At 41.0% G+C, this 17092-nt stretch overlaps 2 protein-coding genes across 3 annotated transcripts; both read right to left on the minus strand.

Moving 5' to 3' along the window:
• Positions 1–1085: 1085 nt before the first annotated feature.
• On the minus strand, positions 1086–10886 carry lmod2b (leiomodin 2 (cardiac) b). Its single transcript, XM_046072609.1, has 7 exons — positions 10545–10886; positions 8904–9564; positions 8208–8645; positions 6547–6807; positions 6242–6451; positions 5003–5458; positions 1086–3557 (listed from the first exon to the last, which is right to left on the minus strand). Exons 2-7 carry the CDS (start codon positions 9177–9179, stop codon positions 3531–3533), a joined length of 1668 nt encoding a protein of 555 aa, XP_045928565.1. The 5' UTR covers positions 9180–9564; positions 10545–10886; the 3' UTR covers positions 1086–3530.
• Positions 10887–11019: 133 nt separating this feature from the next.
• asb15b (ankyrin repeat and SOCS box containing 15b) lies at positions 11020–16463 on the minus strand. Of its 2 annotated transcripts, XM_046072607.1 has the most exons (13): positions 16357–16463; positions 16144–16196; positions 15889–16020; positions 15558–15725; positions 14672–14778; positions 14390–14531; positions 14104–14275; positions 13496–13656; positions 12974–13118; positions 12719–12874; positions 12448–12550; positions 12098–12251; positions 11020–12007 (listed from the first exon to the last, which is right to left on the minus strand). In XM_046072607.1, the coding sequence occupies exons 1-13, from the start codon at positions 16461–16463 to the stop codon at positions 11838–11840; spliced, it is 1770 nt and encodes a 589-aa protein (XP_045928563.1). In that variant the 3' UTR covers positions 11020–11837. The 2 variants fall into 2 exon arrangements, with proteins under 2 accessions (XP_045928563.1, XP_045928564.1); XM_046072608.1 differs by lacking the exons at positions 15889–16020; positions 16144–16196; positions 16357–16463 and adding an exon at positions 15804–15874.
• Between the last annotated feature and the right edge of the window lie 629 nt (positions 16464–17092).

Genomic DNA, 17092 nt, shown 5'->3' on the forward strand with positions numbered 1-17092 from the left:
ATCACATCCTTTACTGCTACCATTTTACCCCATGAGCCAGGTAGAAGTGAGGACTGGGTGAGTGAGGGGACAAGGCATCTGTGTGTGTAACATAACAATCCTGACTGTAAATTGAACTTTTCAAAAGAAGAAGAAAAGGCTTGTTTCTTTGTTGGAATAAATGTGTATCTACTAATAGCAATATACAACTATAAAAGTGAATCTTTGTGTATGAGAGACGAAAGTTTGTTTTATTAGTCCATCTGTTTATCTTGTTTATCGTATTAGTATATGGGATAGACTGTACACATGAGCCCAGTCGTCTCAGATATAAGGGCCGGCATCAGAGCTGGGAAATTACTCAAACTGTAAGAAAAGAAAGCACTTAGCAAGAACATAAGATGCCTCTGGTGACTATCTCCCAGGAAAAAGGAAGTGAGTAACTAAAAGTTGGCCTTTGAATTATATTTTTAGAAGTCAAGAATAGGCCCTGTGAGAAAGTGTGACTAACAATGATTACCAACAATTCTATGTCTCTGTCATTTATTTTTAGTTGATGTATCAGTTCTCTTTGCTGCCGAGCTAATGCAAGCAATTAGAGCAGGTATCACTTTCCACTAGGGTGGCAGCACTACTAGGATACAGTGCTTCCATTGGGGACCCAAACCAACACGTGCGCACTCAAACAAAAGCATTTATAAAAGCACTACTTGTCTTTTGACTCTTTTTTTGGGGGGGGGCTGATGTCAGCATAAACCTTAAAAAAAAAAAAAAAGGTTATACAATATTACATGATACATAAATATATTTTTCTGTACAAGGAGTTTTTGAGAATTAAGAAAGGGGCTATTAATTTTTTATAGATAGCATAGAAAATGAAGCATGATCAGATGATTTTAGTTAAGTATAATGCAACCAGATGTCCAATTCCCTGACCTTAGCTGAGTAGAAAATCACAAATAGAATATTTGCTCCTTTAATGCACTTGGATCTAGATTTGCATTTAAGGAATTTAGCACAGTAGAATAGTTTTAATTTGTAAGTCAGCAACACTGCATGCATACATTGCAAAGGAATGCAAAGGTCAAAGGACCTCAGTGTTGTGACTGAAACACTTTATTATTCTGTGGTTCAGTGTTACAGAAATACATGCAAACTTGCATACAACAATTTTGTTGAGTATCAGACTGACCATTACATTTCTGTATGGTGCATGGAGACATCTGTCCATCCTGTAAAGAATTCTAAATGAGAATAATGCAGTGACCACCCTGAGTGCAGAGACAGGAAATCCCAACATTTTATGGAAGCATCCCCCTATTGACAGTTTGACAAATGACAAAGTGCTGTGCTTGAGTAGAGGAAGTTTTATTCTTAGGACACTTAGCCTATGGATTGCAGTGTGCACACTGAACTCCGGTCCTTAGAAAGGCAATTGAGGAGACTGTTTTTTTGGCCTAGGAGCCTGCAACATACCTTTTCCTGTAACTTTGTGTGTGTGTGTTTGTGTGCGCTTATATATTTATATCAGTTTTTTCCTTTCTTTGTTATGGAAAAGTTATATCATTGCATGTTACTGTAGTTGAAAGAGTGGATTAGATCCGGCCTGGTCAAATTTCTGGTCTTCTGCAAACCAGGAAAATAATCTATGCTTTCAGTTGCATTACCACACATTATTATTTAAGAATTGCCAATTTTTCAATACCATCCCAGTACAATTGTCAACTTTCTAATAAGGACGATTTTTTTTGTACAACACAAATTCATGGAATGCCTTTAAAATGGAAATCACTCTTAAAAACTCCTGGTGTGCTTTGAGAAATGGTTTGCAATAATGATAATAATTTGTAGTTTTCTTGTTGTTGCCACACCTGAGCCCCTGACCGTGTTGGCTTCGAACAGCTGCACTCTGGATTTAGGAGTCAGGGAAGTCTTCCAGGAAACAAACAAATCAAGGACCAGGATTAGGACGCTAATAGCTCACATCTCTCAGTCTCTTGCTTTCATTCTCTCATCTGTCATCCCCCCCTCACATGCTCTTGGTCTCTCCTTCCCAACATGTCGCCTCTCTGTTTGTCCGTCTCTCCCTCCCTTTAAGTCATGACTATATGTCTCTCTGGAACAAGCATCCCCATCTCTTAATTAGCTAAATCCTTCAGTTCTAGTCCATTTTTTTGTAATCCCAGAGACCCAGAATGAGTCCAGAATAGTTTTGTATGGTACCTATAACTTTTTACTTGACATTTCAACCTGGTTATTGATGATGGTCACATTTTAATTTTGTATTTAAAGCAAGACTCTTAAAAATGAAAAGTTTAATTCACCAACAAAACCAGTAGCTTATGGTGGCTAACATTTACCACTGTTATCAAGCTTTTGGTAGATATTATCACTATAATGAACATTTTGTTTAGTTTTCTATATTTCTTCTTCTGTTGCCGTGTTAGCATTAGCATTATCCCATAGTGGAGGCTTTTCGGCAAAAGTTACATTGGCTCGCTTTAAAAAAATTTATGAAAGAGGTCTGTTACTTTACCTCACTTAAAGAAAGCCTAAGTGACAATCATGGGATAAAGGAGTCATTAAGTTGGCATATTTGCTCTGTCATGTCAGTTACAAAGTAATATGTTTGCTAACATTAGTCACCCTAAACTACTGGTCATACCAGAATAAGTAAGGCTGTTGCTGCAAATCCCGTCAGTGTATTGAACTGAGCAAAGGTGTGTCTAACTGCTTATAAATTAAACTTTCCATTTTTAAGAGGAAGTGTGTTATTTTCTCTTTCAAAAGTGAGATAGGCTCCCTTTGAAGGCATTGTGGAGTGCAGCTTTTAAGTAGCCCACAGCTTTGTATTTGATCTTGTGACTCTTGTTAAAAGTTGACGTCTCCTCTCTGATGTCTTCTGTGATGAACTAGTAGCTATATTTCTATTTCTATTCTTTTCCTCGGCTTGTCATGCAGTGTGAATTGTGCGCAAAAGCCCAGCTCAAATACGTGCTACATGGGGTGTGGGTGTATTGTGAGCGTGCTGGAGGGGACTATGCATCAGCAGTGCTTGACCAGTAAGCTGACTCACTGGTAAAACTGAAAAACAGAGGCTGTGTTCTTCCTATACTGCTGCATAACAGCTTAGCCCTTTTCTTTCAGATGGAACTCATCCAGTAACCGAAGAATGAGAAAACAGTCATCAGTCACGACATACTTTGACAAGTAGTATTGTAAACACCAAATAGCTATATTTAGAAATTCAACCAACAACAGATCATATTTACAATTTTACAAGAAAACAGTGAATTAGAAAACGTATCGGTAAACAGTTCATTCAACTCTTTTCAAAAACAAAATACAAATACCATTTTCAATTATGCATAAATAAAAAACTCAAAAGCTTAAAAATTCATAAATGTAAAGCTATTCTTTTTCATGAGAAAGAATTCAGTTTTTGCCTTCTTAGATGTCATCATCCATCATTGTTGGTCACTCCATCGTGTCATTATACTGACTCCCCGATTTCAGTGGCAACGGATAGACCTTTTTTATTTCTGCTTGTATTATCGTAGATGATGTGGGACTTCCACCTGGAAAATGACAGTGCTATATCAGTTTTAAGTGCAGGCCATAGAAATATTTTATTAATGCTTTTTGAGAAATACGATGGTGGCGGTAAAGATAGGAATGGACATGAGTCAGTGGTCATGGCTGAGTAACATCAGAAAGTTAGCAATTATGACTTCTGAGCCATGGGTAAAAGAATGTAGTTTTCGAACCACACTTCCTGTCAAACCGCTTCTTTTCATTAAAGGAGTACTGCAAATTTATAGTGGCTCGTTGTTCTGGTTGTTGGCAGTGTACACTAGCCAGACTACAACTTTAACTTCCTGTTGCAACACAGTAACAAATGTTTGAGCAAGTTAAAGAAATTGTTTCATACTTTAGGAAATATGCTTTCTTGACAAGAGCTAGATGAGGAGATTTACTTTCACGTCTGTAATATAGTCACATATAGGCAATGTGTTATTCAATATAATCATGTGCATGGGCTACTCTTACGTTTTCTTAATATGCTTGCAAAACTGGATATCAAATCTGTGTGTAATGTCCTCAGTGGCGTCAACAGATGAACTGTTAGTGGGCTGTGTTGTTGAATGTGTGTTGTTGGTTCATGCTGTGGTAACGTGTCATATCTGTCCTTATGAAAGCTCCACTGAACAGTTTCTATAAATACCTTCGCTAAGTGGCAAGAATTTCACAGCTAGGAGACCCCACCATCTGAGGGCAGAGCTGACTTTCCACTCTAACAATGTTTCAAGCTGTGCTAAAGCTTCAGCCAAGGTAATACTTGCCTGTCTTCTGGATGAGAAGAATAGCAAGCAATCGTACTAATAACAGAAAAACACATTTCCTTTAGTCTAACAGTAATATAATGTCAAATAATGTCAAAAAATTAATGAGATAATCCTGAATGCTCTCTTATTTGTTTGTCTCATTGTTTTTTCATCCTCAGCTGATCTTCCTCTTCAGGGTGAGAATACTTGACTGGCTTGGATGATATTATTGGCTATATTTTGGCCTTAATGGTTCTCTCTCTCTGGCCGTAAAAGCAGTGTGATCATACCACAGTGCTGGCTGGTGGTAGCCTTTTGCCTGCCTACCCCAGTGTAGAGACAGAACATACCATTACCACAGAGATGACTCAGACACCACTGACTCTGTGCCATCCTTATCTAAATAAAACTTCCTATTTGTTCAGTTTGGCTGTAGAGGGACTCTGCAGTTTCGCATTAAGTACATTGCTCGACGGCTTGTGGAGGAGGAATGCTTTTTTGCCACTGTTCACTCAATACATTTCTAAATAACCCAACTTCACTGTAACACAGTATTTATCACAATATCACTGATAAAACAAGACAACATGATATGAAGTAAAAAAAAATAAAAAAAAATTTAAAAAAAACCCAGCATATTTTGACCATCATATTAAAATCATAATTTAAACATCCATATTGTTGTTCCTTCCACTCACCCGTTTCAAGCAGCGGATGCTGCTGTTGCGGATGGACTCCATCAGCTGGTCGTGGGCTGACCTCAATGGCGTGGACGGCCTGCTGCCCTCCTCCCCTCTCCTATCCACCGACGTGGGCCTCAGTGCATTTTTGAGCTCCTTCAGGATGCTACTCGTCTCATCCTTTCCCAACTCCTTCTCCTTCCCCTTCTTGCTCTTCTTACCTTTTGTCTTTCTCACCGTCTTGCTGCCCGCCTCGTGCGCCTTGATGACCTCCGCAATCATCCTAGTGGGCTTCTTCTCCCGCTGCGGAAGAGGAGGTGGGGGAGGTGGTAGGGGAGGAGGAGGCGGTGGAGGGGGAGGAGGAGGTGGAGCAGGAGGAGTCTGTTTTTTAGCCAGGTCACTCCGGGGGAGTTTGGGTGAGGACCAAGGGGAGCCTCTGGGTGAGCTGTAAGGTGATGAACGAGGAGTTCCTTTCTAGCCATAGAGAGAGGGAAAGGGATTATTATAATACATTTATATAATAAAGGCTTATGCTTATGCTGAAAGTAGTAGTTGTAGTATATGAAAAGCTTTTGAATTCTTTTTGAGTTGTCAATGTAAACACTGAAAGTAGATGAACCAGCTGTTGAAGAGGTGAAAGCAGCCGAAATGTCAGCTGTTTAGACATCAACAACGAAAGCAGTTTAAATGCTCTGTGGCAAGTAAGCACTGAAAGCAGGTGAACTGTCAGCTGAAGAGTAAAGATGTGAAAGCAGCTGAAATGCCAGTCAGTGCCTAAACAATGAAAGCAGTTGAAATGTCATTTGACAAGTAAGCAATAAAAAAGTTGAAATTGTATTTGACAAGAAAGCAGTGAAAGCAGTTTAAGTAGCTGAACGGTTGGTGAAAGAGTAAAAATGTGTCAGTGTCAGTTGATGTATGATATAGAGACTGGGTGAGATGTATGGTGATTTTAAAAATGTGTTCTTGTTTAGAGCAAATAGATAAAGTCGCTAGAAATGTGTGGACGATTACTAGTATTCTGTGGTTAAAAATCTAATGGATTAATAAAGTACGCCTACCATATATAATATATGTCAAAGTTGTACATCTTTAGCATACAGCTTGTTAGCTGATGACCTTGTCACTATTTATCACAGAGATGGGGACTTTGAAAATAGTAATTGAGAACAAAAGAGAAGCAGAACGCAATAGTCGGCCAGTAGGACACCACGTCTCTGACACTGTCCAGCCAGACCAATTGAAAAATTTGCATACCAGTGCAGTGGTTCTGGGGTTAACAGCTCCCTCTGAGCCCCCCTGTTGGCCCTGCTGCCTCTGCTCCTGCAGCCGTTTCTGTCTCTGGCGGTCCTGGTTTCTGGTGAGGATCCCCGTCATGCTCATCCTGGGACCAGGCAGGTTGAACTGGTAGCCCAGCTTGATCAAGGTGTAGTTTTCCCTCAGAATCTTCACCATCTCCATCTCTACCTGCGGGGGGGGAGTTTGATTAGGGGAGACACATGGTTGCTTCGTGAAGATTAGCTTGGTTGAGACAAAATGGGAAGGGAGAGAGGCGAGCTAACCTGTCCTCCACACATGTGTCTCTGGTTGTGGAACCGAAGCTCAGTCAGGGTGTTGTTTCCTGGAAGTGCTTGAACCAGCGCCATTACGCCTTTTCCAGTCACATAGTTGGACTCTATATTCACACTGGTGATGGACGAGTTCTCCCTCAGCATCTTAGAAATGGCCAGAGCCACAGGGTCATCGGCTCGGGTGTTTGCAAGGCTGAAGACCCGCACGTGTGTGTTGGACCTCAATGCTTCAGAAAATCGGATGAGGGTTTCCTAAGAAATAAACCGGGGTGTTTATATTTTCCAGAACATAGAGAACTTCTCACCACCACATTGAGGTCAGAGCATCACTGACCCCTCACCCCTAACACTTCAGTAAGGTGTCCCAGTGTTTACCAAGTCGACACAGGCAACTGACACAAGGGGTTAGCGCCCGATTTTCCAAGCAGCCCTACACATAGTACTAAAAGAGGTAAAATAACCTTCTCAGCTACAACTTGCTACTGAGTAGAACACAGGTCCTTACAGAAATCAGAAACCTTGTCAAGTCTGTTAATTGAGGACACCATCTTTTGTTAATTTTCCAGTCACAGAGTTTGTAGCAAATATGTAACTATGCCCTTCATTACATAACCATGGCAAGATGCCTGGTTCTGAAAATAAGCTGTCATACAATCAAAAGTTACTCAACAGTAAAGAGAAGGGATGCTAGCAAGCATCCAAACTCAAACGACACTTCAAAACTCATAGTTAAGCTACTCTTTTGACAAAACAGTGGATTTAAAAAAAAAACGAAGTTTTTCTTGATCAAGGACGTTGTATATTCTGAGCTGTTTGATTGTATGTGTTTGACATAGTTAAAGGTACAATATGTAAGAATTGAGACTACTCTCTCTCTAGCTGAATTCATGCTACAAAAACAACGGGTGGCAGCATATCACATATCAGCATATCAGGTCATAACTGCTGTTACCTCAGTTAGCCGTGCAGCTAACTGAGCGGTCGTATTAGCTGACTGAGTCCAGGCCGGGACCAAACACAGCCTCCGAAACAGAGGCCATTTTTACAACAATAGAGTAACAAGCTGATTTTTTTTCAGCAGCTGCAAGCGGGAGAGGAGCAAGTGGCAAGTCGGGTAGAGTTGGTGATTGTTGGAACAGTGGAAAGACTAACCAAGACGGTTTTGGTGATTTTTATTCTGTTTCTGTCGAGTTTGAATGAAGTGTGTTTTATGATGCCTTATCAAGGCAATTAGTTAAGTGAAAGAGAAAGTTGAATTCAGAAGGTGTATGGTTGCATTTTTCTGTTTGTTTGTTTGTGATGTAGCAAATACGCCGCATGCACACATCTCCCACCTGAAACTACAAGGGAGAGGTCTCAGCTGTACTATCAGACCATCGCCTCTTGAGGTACAAAGTGGGGTTACGAGACAGTACGGGCCAGGGCTAGCTGGTTAGCATGCTAACTTCAGTAGATATCTCTGCAACACAATACATAGGCGTCTTTGCCAAAACTTCTTCATATTCTCTTGATAATTTTAGGTCTTTTTTATGTTTTAATCTAAAATTCTGGTCATATCTTACACACTGTACCTTTAAATATAAAGGCAGGCCTTTCTTTACACATATTACAGATGTAAAGAAACCTTTAACAGCATGTATCTGTATTTGTACCTGTGAGATATCATCAATGTTGTTGAGATTAACTTCTGTGAGTTCAGGGTCGTTGCGAAGAGCTCGCTGGAGAGCTTCATCTACAACGGTTGGGTTTCCGGTCACGTTTGGATCAGCAGGTGGAGGGGGAGGAGTCAGTCTCATAGGGTCCACCCTCTGCGGCTTCAGTAGCATCGGGGTGTCGGCTGTTGACGTCAGCACCCCAGAATTCGTTGATGGTTCAGGTTTTAATTGATTATCTTGTTCCTCCTCATTTTCCTCCTCCTCTGTTTCAGCTTCCTCCTCTTCCTCACTCTCCTCCTCCTCTTCATCCTCCTCCTCCTCTTCTTCTTCATTCTCCTTTTGTTCTTCATACTTTGGTTCTTTCTCATTTTCAACATCTTTTTCATCCTCTGCTCCGCTGTTTTCTTCTGTCACACACTCCTCTTGTTCTTCATCCTGTATTTTGATTAAATTATTCAGCGTTTGAAAAGCAATGTTTACTTTTCTTAAAAGTATCATTTTAAACTAAATTAAGGCAACTGTGAAAGAATGAGTGGTTTTCTTTTAGTACTTTAAATAACTTCTTCTAAAGAACTTTTAGCTTTATTTGGTTCTATGTCAATGTGTTCCATATAAACAACTTCAAACAAGCTGGCTTTGTCTCTTGCACAGTGTACTAATGCCAAGCAAATATAATCAAATGTCATCACTGACCAGTTTTGGGCTCCCTCCACCTATCTCGTCCTCCAACAGTCTACGCGTCTCGTTTTCCCAATACTTCATGAGGGCCTCTCTGCTGAAAGTACCCGTCGGGGTCTTGTCCGTCTGGTCTCTCTGTCTGAGTCCTATGGGGACGTTGGCGTCAGGATCAATGTCCGCCAGCTCCTTTTCCAACTCAGCCAGCTCTTCAGGGCTGAGGGAAGCCAAAAGCTCGTCCTCGTCAACATCTTCGTACTTGCTCAGCTCTCGACGGTACCCAAAACAGCTCATGGCAAGATTAGTACAGACCAGTCAGTGTATAAAGTGAGTCTAAACTACCACCAGAAGGACCAGTTCTTGAGTTGCACGAGATTCAGTCTGGACCCCAAAATGAAGCTGTGTGGGAATAGAGGTCCCAACAAAAGACAAGTTCCAATGTGAGGTTGCTGCAGATCCGCGTACATAAGGGGTGATTAAAAATTCTGAGTCCAGTCGAGGTGATCCTTTGTCGGCTGAAGGTGTTTGGACATACTGGATCCAGTCAAAGGTGCTTCTGATGAGAGCCCAGTCCAGTCTGAACCGGATTTATCCTGGCCGGCCTTGTTGCTGTGAGGAAGGGTCTATGTGTGTGTGTCGGTGTCCTCTCCTCTCTAATCTCCCCAGCTGCTGTTTAGGCCTTAAGAGAGGGATCAGAAGGGAACGTACCAAAGTGTGGGCTCCATGATGCAGCATCTTTTTTTGGGAGGCACCTCTCTTATAGACAGAGCCACAAAAAGCATGTGAGCTCAGAGACTGTGGCCTGTCAACGTAGCAGCCTTTCACCACGGCCTGAGTGGCTTTGTTCATGGCTAAAAAAAGACCAACTGGACCCAACACAACAGAACAAAAAGAGAAGAGAGAGAAAAGCAGAGCTAATGTTTGGCCTAAAAAATGGCACAGGCTCGATCAATGAATGTCCATCAGCAAAGATGTGTCAGTACGTCCTCCTGTGGTATTATCAGTCTGGATGACTTTAAAACTCCCATAACATAGCAGATACATATGGAGGCAAGGACATAGAAGATAGGTTTATGGATGTGATTTGAGTTTTTGCTATAGATCATGAATAATACATTTCAGGACTAAGTTATGGGATGAGATATGTAGTGTTTTTCTCATTTGTCTAATAAAGCCTCACAGAGCAGTTAGCTTGGCTGTATACTAAATACTCAACTTATCTGACTATTCAAATGGATAACAAAGTGTGGGATCAGTGTGCAGCATTTGATCATTTTGAGAAGGAATTATGCTGATATTATTACAGGCTTGTAAACAGCTCAGCTAACCTGCTGTTGTGACAAGTTGTGGTTACGCTCAGCCAGGCTCAGCACAGAATGCATTAATAACAAAGAGAACAAAACCCCTTTTACAAATATACAAACAAACAAACAAATCCATGTTAGAGTAACAGTGCTATTATATTTTACATTTTCAAACACCATATTGAACATACACAGTGTTTACACTTAAAGCCAGCACCAAAGTGAGAATAACTGTATCCACCCACACAGGCATTTTCACCTAACCTGCCTGATTAGACCTCTTGTCAGTACTGTGTGGGCATGTACACACATTTCTTTTACACTCCATTGCACCTGTTAGGGTGGGACTACTTACACCTAAAGTTGCAGTTTGGTTGATGCAGTTTGGAGACCTCTTACAATTCCCTGCCCAACCTCTCCATAAGCAGAGGTCTAATTAGCAACAAGTGAAAACACCTGTGTGGGTGTACAAGACACTGAAGATTTGTGAGACATCTATTTCATATGCTGTGCTGGGAAGGTTACTTTGAAAATGTAATAGGTTACTGATTACAAATTACCCTATTTAAAATGTAATAGTAGTGTAACTTTTTAAATTACTTTATCAAGGTAATGTAACTTATTACATTTTATTACTTTTTGATTACTTTTTTAAATTCCTAATGTGTTTAAACCTGGCAGTGTTAACCTTACAGCAGTACTCAACACTGACTACTGTCAAACTCTTTTTGAAATCCTTCATCACATGAATTAAGATTATAATAATTAACTTTTGAAGAACAGCCACCACAAAGTCAGACTTCAAACTCCTGGATATGCACTAAGCAAAATATGGAGCAAAAATACGTCTTTAATACACATTAGAAGCATGGTGTGGCACGCGAGAGGTAGGCATGTCTTATGCATGTCCCTACTTTATGTAATCTGACTGCTTGCAGTTACTGTAAGCTATAATGTACCTGCAGATCTTGGCATATGGATATTTTCAATGTTGAAAGCATTTTAAACATATTTTGCATTGCATTATGTTCGAACCCTTTTCTGATTTCTGTATGAACTGTTTTTTATTTTGTTTCCAGCACTGGAACCTGTTTTTATCTGTAGACATGGTGGCAACTCTCCAACAGCTTAAGAGACAATTTAACTGGGATCAAAAGCATCAGAATAGCATCAAACTTTACTAAAGGCTGTAAATGGCAAAGGAAGGCACTGTGCACCTTATTCAGCATATAGACAAGCTTTTTTACAGAAAATATTCAGATGTAACCCCCAATGTAATCTTGAAAGTTTTATAGGTAACTATAAAACTTACTGTATAATACTGTAATTACATTGCACATTTTTTCCAGTAACTGTAATGGATTACAGTTTATTTTGTGATTAAATTACGTAACGCACATACATGTAACTAGTTACTCTCCAACACTGTTCATATGCTATACATTCACTTTTCAGCTCTATTAACTATTCACTATTGTTTTCTAGAATTTAAGCAGTATATCAAGAATATTCTACTAAGGCACTCCAGCTTTTAACATATAAAACTTAACAAATGGAATACAAAAGGACCCACTGGTAATTTTTTAAAGAATGACTAGTGTTTTTAGCTTCATTAGTTTCAATTACACAGGTATAAATAAAATGTGTTTCACGTAGAGGAGAGGTCACCAAACAAGTCGTTCTCTCCGTAGGTCAGGTATTTCTTCAGTCTTGGAGGAAAAGGGACAGCAGCCATGGCTTCAGGGTCATTCAGCATCCTGAGGCTCATGTGAGCTCTGATTACCAGTCGACACAAGTGCTGCAGGGACCGTGGTTTGCCTGTGGACATAAAGTCTCTAGTTACTTAAAACATTCTTAACATCGTGGATCTTTTTTTTTTAAATACCATGTATGGATATAAAGGTTTACTCAGTATGTCAGAAATCTCCTCCCACTCGGGCGTCCTCTCTAGGATGCGACTGAGGTTGGGACAGATGCTGACATGGCTGACGTAGTCGAGGAGCATCCTCACAACACTGCCAACCAGATGTGTCACCCATGATACCGACACAAAGTCACAGAACTGAACGAGAAAAAATCAGGGATGTGATTTATTGTACATGTTGGCTCATTGATTGGTTGATTGATCGGCACAATAAACTGACTGCTATCATTGTGTGTGTCTGTGTAGTCAACCCCACTGGAGTTCCACTCTGTATTATTCTTGATTATTATGGAGTCTACAGCAGATTCGTATAGATGGCAAAATTGGTTCTTACCGAGATGACGTTAGGTTGACTGTAAATCTGGTAGGCTTGGTTATGGACTTCAGTCCAGATACCATCCATGTCTTCACCTTTACCATGACAACACTGGAAACATCTACCAGAGACAGATGAAATGTTAAAATGTTGTAGATTACCCCCTAATTATTTTTATTCAATTTCAGTGTTTGACTGTTTTACCCAAATTCCTAAACATTGGATTGCACATGTGCTACACTGAAATCAGATATGTTTGAATTTTTCATTTGACAGTTTCTAGACATACTTGTAAGCATGAAATCCATTGTTGAGCAGCAGTCGCAGCATGACATGGTCCCTCAGGCTGTACTGCAGGGTTGTGGGGAACAGTGTGTTGCTGATCACTCTGAAGTAACAATTCACCTCCGCTCCATAGGAGAGCAGCAGCTGCACCAGCTCATATCTGGAAATGGCCAAAACAGAGACATTAAAGGTTACTGCAACACAACCTTGCCGCCACGACATAAGTGATAATGAATACACACATATGTGTGCCGCGCACCTCTCAGCGCGTATAGCGACCAGGATGCACCGTAGTGGGTCTAGGTCAGTTCTCCCTCCAGCTGCAAGCAGCATCTCAGCGCAGGTCACATCACCGTTGGAAACAGCAAAGTACAGAGGAGACTTCCTGAGGTCGCCGTAGTTCTCTACAACAAGATTTACATTCAAGCAGAGGATATGCTGCCTACGGCCACTTTAAAAGACAGACTTTGCCAGTGGTTTGAATGTAGTTTAACTTACCATCTACAAGAAACATTCATAAAACACAACTTTTTAGAAATCTACTGGTTTCCATTTATTACACTAATGCAGTAAAATCAACTTATAGGCATTAAACCATCACAGTGAACAATTAGTCATCTTTATTGTTTGGTCACAGTTGGTAATGATATTGCAAGAAGTGACCTTTCAAAACGTGTCAGATGTGGTGCATTTAGGGACGCTATAAACTTTCTAAAAGCCATCTGTATTTAAAAATTAAAATGTTTTTGAGTATGTCTGAGTGTGAAAGAGTTTAGAATACCAGAGATGTGTGTGTCTAGCAAGGCATTGACATCATATCCTTTCTCGATAAGCAGCTGCAGACACTCAACCTGTCCCCCGTCAGCTGCTGAGTGGACGGGGTTCTGGCCTGAGAGACGGATAGCTCTCTTTGTGGTGATGGGGATGAGAGTCCTCAGGGCTCTACAAAGACAGAGATGGGGGTTGGGGGGGGTTGGGTCAAACAGGAAGAGAGTGAGGGACAGAAGCAGTGAAAAACAAATGCTAAAAGACGAAAACAGGACATAGGACACAGAAAAATGTTCATTAGATTGTGGTTTGAGCTACAGTGTTGTTCGGTGACGGAACTGAAAAACAGTGATAAACAGAAGGCTCTTTGTGGAAATGATTGCAGTGACTGCGAGGTGCAGAGAGAGACAGTCTTTAGTTTGATCAATTTGGCTGCAAAATAGGAGGAAAAGAATGTTAATTTGTCTCCAGTAATGTCTTTCTGGAACTGGATTGTCTTTTAAAACTCAAGGTTTTGGCATGAGAATGTTGCCATATCTGGTGCGTCAGGCTGATAGGGTGCTCTTTTGCATCCAGGTCAGTGCACAATCACGCGGCTTCAGGACATGGAGGTCAGCTCACAGTATGTGTCCCTCATATGCAGCCCTGTGGATGGGCAGCTGGCAGGCATAGCTGGCTACATTCGGGTTGGCTCCGTGCTGCAGGAGTAGCTCGATACTGTCCAGGTTTCCAGATCCAGCTGCATCATACAGGACTGTGTCTCCATTGCTGGCCTTGGCGTTCACGTCACCACCTAGTGGAGCATAGGGAGAGTACAACAAGTTCTGAGGAGTGAGAACAATTGTTGGTGAACAATCGTTATTACTTGACAGATGGGAGTAAAGTACACAGTATTTTAGTGTTTTACCATGCTGTATGAGTATTTCCAAAGCTTCAGTGTTGCCATATGCAGCTGCGATCCCCAGAGGAGTCACCCCATGACCGTCTCTGGCAGTTACTTTGGCTCCGTGTCGAAGCAGCAGCATCAGAATAGCTGGACAGCCCAATTGCTGCAGGAGATAGGAAGCAAGGACATAAAGAAGGAAGGAAAGATGGCAGAGAAGGAGGAAGGAGAAAATGTGAAATTTAGCCTGGATGTTGAGCTCTTATTCGCTCATGCTCTAGTCACTTTCAGCGCCTCTCTGTTCACCTTTGCCGCTTCATGTGTGGCCGTCCACTTAGTGAGGCACACCTGCTCCACAAAGGCCCCACCCATGATGAGGGATAGAACCATGTCGTATGATCTCTGTCTCACTGCTATAAATTGTAGAGAATACAAGGCGATACATTAAAAAGCCACACTGATGGATTTAATATACACAAAGGATTTATTACACTATATTATTAGGCTAATGATTACAGCAGATGTTTTAACTTGACTACAGCCATGCTAGCAGCTCTGTGAGGCTGCATTTAGGAACAGCTGTGCTTTGGCCTAAATACTATCATCAGCATGCTAACATGCTCACAAAGATAGGTATAATGTTTACCATGTTCACCGTCTTAGTTTAGCGTGTCAGCATGCTAACCCTACTCACAATGACAATGCTAACACGCTGGTGCTAAGCAGGTTTAATGTTTACATGTGTAACATGTTAGCATGCTAACATTTGATAATTCGCATTAAAAACATGAAGTAAATTTCGATTTTTTTTATGACTTAGGCTGCTAACATTTGTCACTGCAAGCTTCATAGCTCATTGTAAAGTGAATAATTTAATTAGTAGCTCAAGCAGACAAGCAACCTACAATAGTAACATGAGATGATAAACACTAAGCAAAGAGATTCATCTTAAATATAGGTGTACAACCTGACAAACTCAAAAGCTTAATTTAAAAAAGTTTAATTTATGAATGATAATAGCCAATTTGTAAAGGATTCACTGAATTGACATTAAGTCTTTCGTAACAATACATTTATGTGAAATGGAAGTAATGTATTAATAATCCTGTTACAGAGTGTGCTGTTTATGAGGGACTGAGTAAGTGACTGGCACCGTGATTTGTCTGCCTTGTGTTGAGTTTGTGTGTGTTACCGATCAGCAGAGGAGACTCATTCCTGCTGTTGGTGTTGTGTGGTGAAGCTCCATGCTGCAGCAGCATCATTACGTTTTTCACCAGGCCAGCCTCTGCTGCCAGAGTCAGGGACGTGTCCCCATCGTCTGTCTGCTCCTCCAGGGTCAGGTCTGTAGACGTCAACATTGCTACAAAAACACCAATAGTATAGAGTGTGTTAAAGCTGGAAATAAACACACTCTACCTCTCCATGTGTTCTCACTTACATCTAAAATGGTCTCATCGAATTGCAGATGCTACATGCCCTTTTCTTTTAGACTTTACACCCAGCCTGTAGCACGGAGCTCTCACCCTGCAGCACCGCACGTAGGATGTCTCGCTGTGGCTGCACAGCTGCTGCGTGCAGAGGCAGCCGGCCCTTGCTGTCCCTCTGTCTGAAGGCAGACACACAACCTGACAGCTCCTGCAGCGCATACACATCACCTGTGAAGACACAACCAAGACCCATGCAAGACACGCAGGGAACCATTTCTAATATTCATGGACACCGACATGATTTATTTGAACTACTCTAACACCACAGACAGAGTTAAACAGGAACCTTACCTTTGTGAATCGCTGCCATTATCTTCATAAAGTCATCACTGTTTGGCTCCTTCCTAATGAACCAAATAGTGGGTCAAATTAAAGATTTTACTCTAGGAACAACAATGTTTGACTTGATTACCCTCAAATTAATTCTTTCAATCCTGAATGACAATTTACTATAATCTTTCCATATTTTATTTTTTCATGTAGATAAGTTGATCTTTCGCATACCTGTTTGTGTGTATTGAACATGGCAGCTTGTAGGCATCCCGAAAGCTCTCTCGAATGGCAAACTCCATAAGTTCCTCATCTATGCCTTCCTCTTCAAAGTCACCCATTTCTATATCAAAGCACACTACGACAAGCATGAGTTTTCCTGTAAACACTGAGGCTCTTTGCCCTGAATCATATATTGTCATAAAAAAAGCACAAAATTAAGTTGCGTGTGCTTCTAACGTATAACATATTAAAGTCACATGTCTGTACTCTGTCCATGGCTGCAGGCATGCAAGTTGTTTATCAGTAAAGTGCTGCTAGTACGTATTGACCCTGTTCATGCTGGAAGTGGTGTCATATATGTGAGTACATTTGTATAAATCTGTCATACCTGAGATAACACCACAAAATTAAGTTACATATTATATTAGTCACATGAATCTGTCTCACCTCAGGGATCTGAATCTTGCAGCCCGTGTGTTTTTGTTTTGTGGGGTCCTAGCTTTTTGTGGTCAGGTGGTCTGAAGCAGGTCTAAATATAACCCAGAGTGTGCATGTCACACTTTGTTTCACTTCCAACTCCAGTGAAATAAGTACTCCTTCCCTGATTGCTAGGCTGTGACTTAAATGAGGTAATTTCATCAGATGGAAATACATATAACATATTTGTGTGTACCTACCGGCTGTGACTCAGGGGGTAGAGTTGTCATCTACTTACCAGAAGGTTGATGGTTTGACTCCCGGCTCCCTG

This window comes from Micropterus dolomieu, linkage group LG16, assembly GCF_021292245.1.
Source record: "Micropterus dolomieu isolate WLL.071019.BEF.003 ecotype Adirondacks linkage group LG16, ASM2129224v1, whole genome shotgun sequence".
NCBI lineage: Eukaryota > Metazoa > Chordata > Actinopteri > Centrarchiformes > Centrarchidae > Micropterus > Micropterus dolomieu.

Coding starts and splice junctions, on each gene's coding strand:
- asb15b (XM_046072607.1), bottom strand. CDS start 16,463: ATGGGTGACTTTGAAGAGGAAGGCATAGATGAGGAACTTATGGAGTTT. Junction 15,726..15,888: donor CCTACGTGCGGTGCTGCAGG/GTGAGAGCTCCG, acceptor GTGTTTTTGTAG/CAATGTTGACGTCTACAGAC. Junction 13,119..13,495: donor GCTAGACACACACATCTCTG/GTATTCTAAACT, acceptor ATCTTGTTGTAG/AGAACTACGGCGACCTCAGG.
- lmod2b (XM_046072609.1), bottom strand. CDS start 9,179: ATGAGCTGTTTTGGGTACCGTCGAGAGCTGAGCAAGTACGAAGATGTT. Junction 6,452..6,546: donor GACACATGTGTGGAGGACAG/GTTAGCTCGCCT, acceptor CCCCCCCCGCAG/GTAGAGATGGAGATGGTGAA. Junction 5,459..6,241: donor ACCCCAGAACCACTGCACTG/GTATGCAAATTT, acceptor CTCTATGGCTAG/AAAGGAACTCCTCGTTCATC.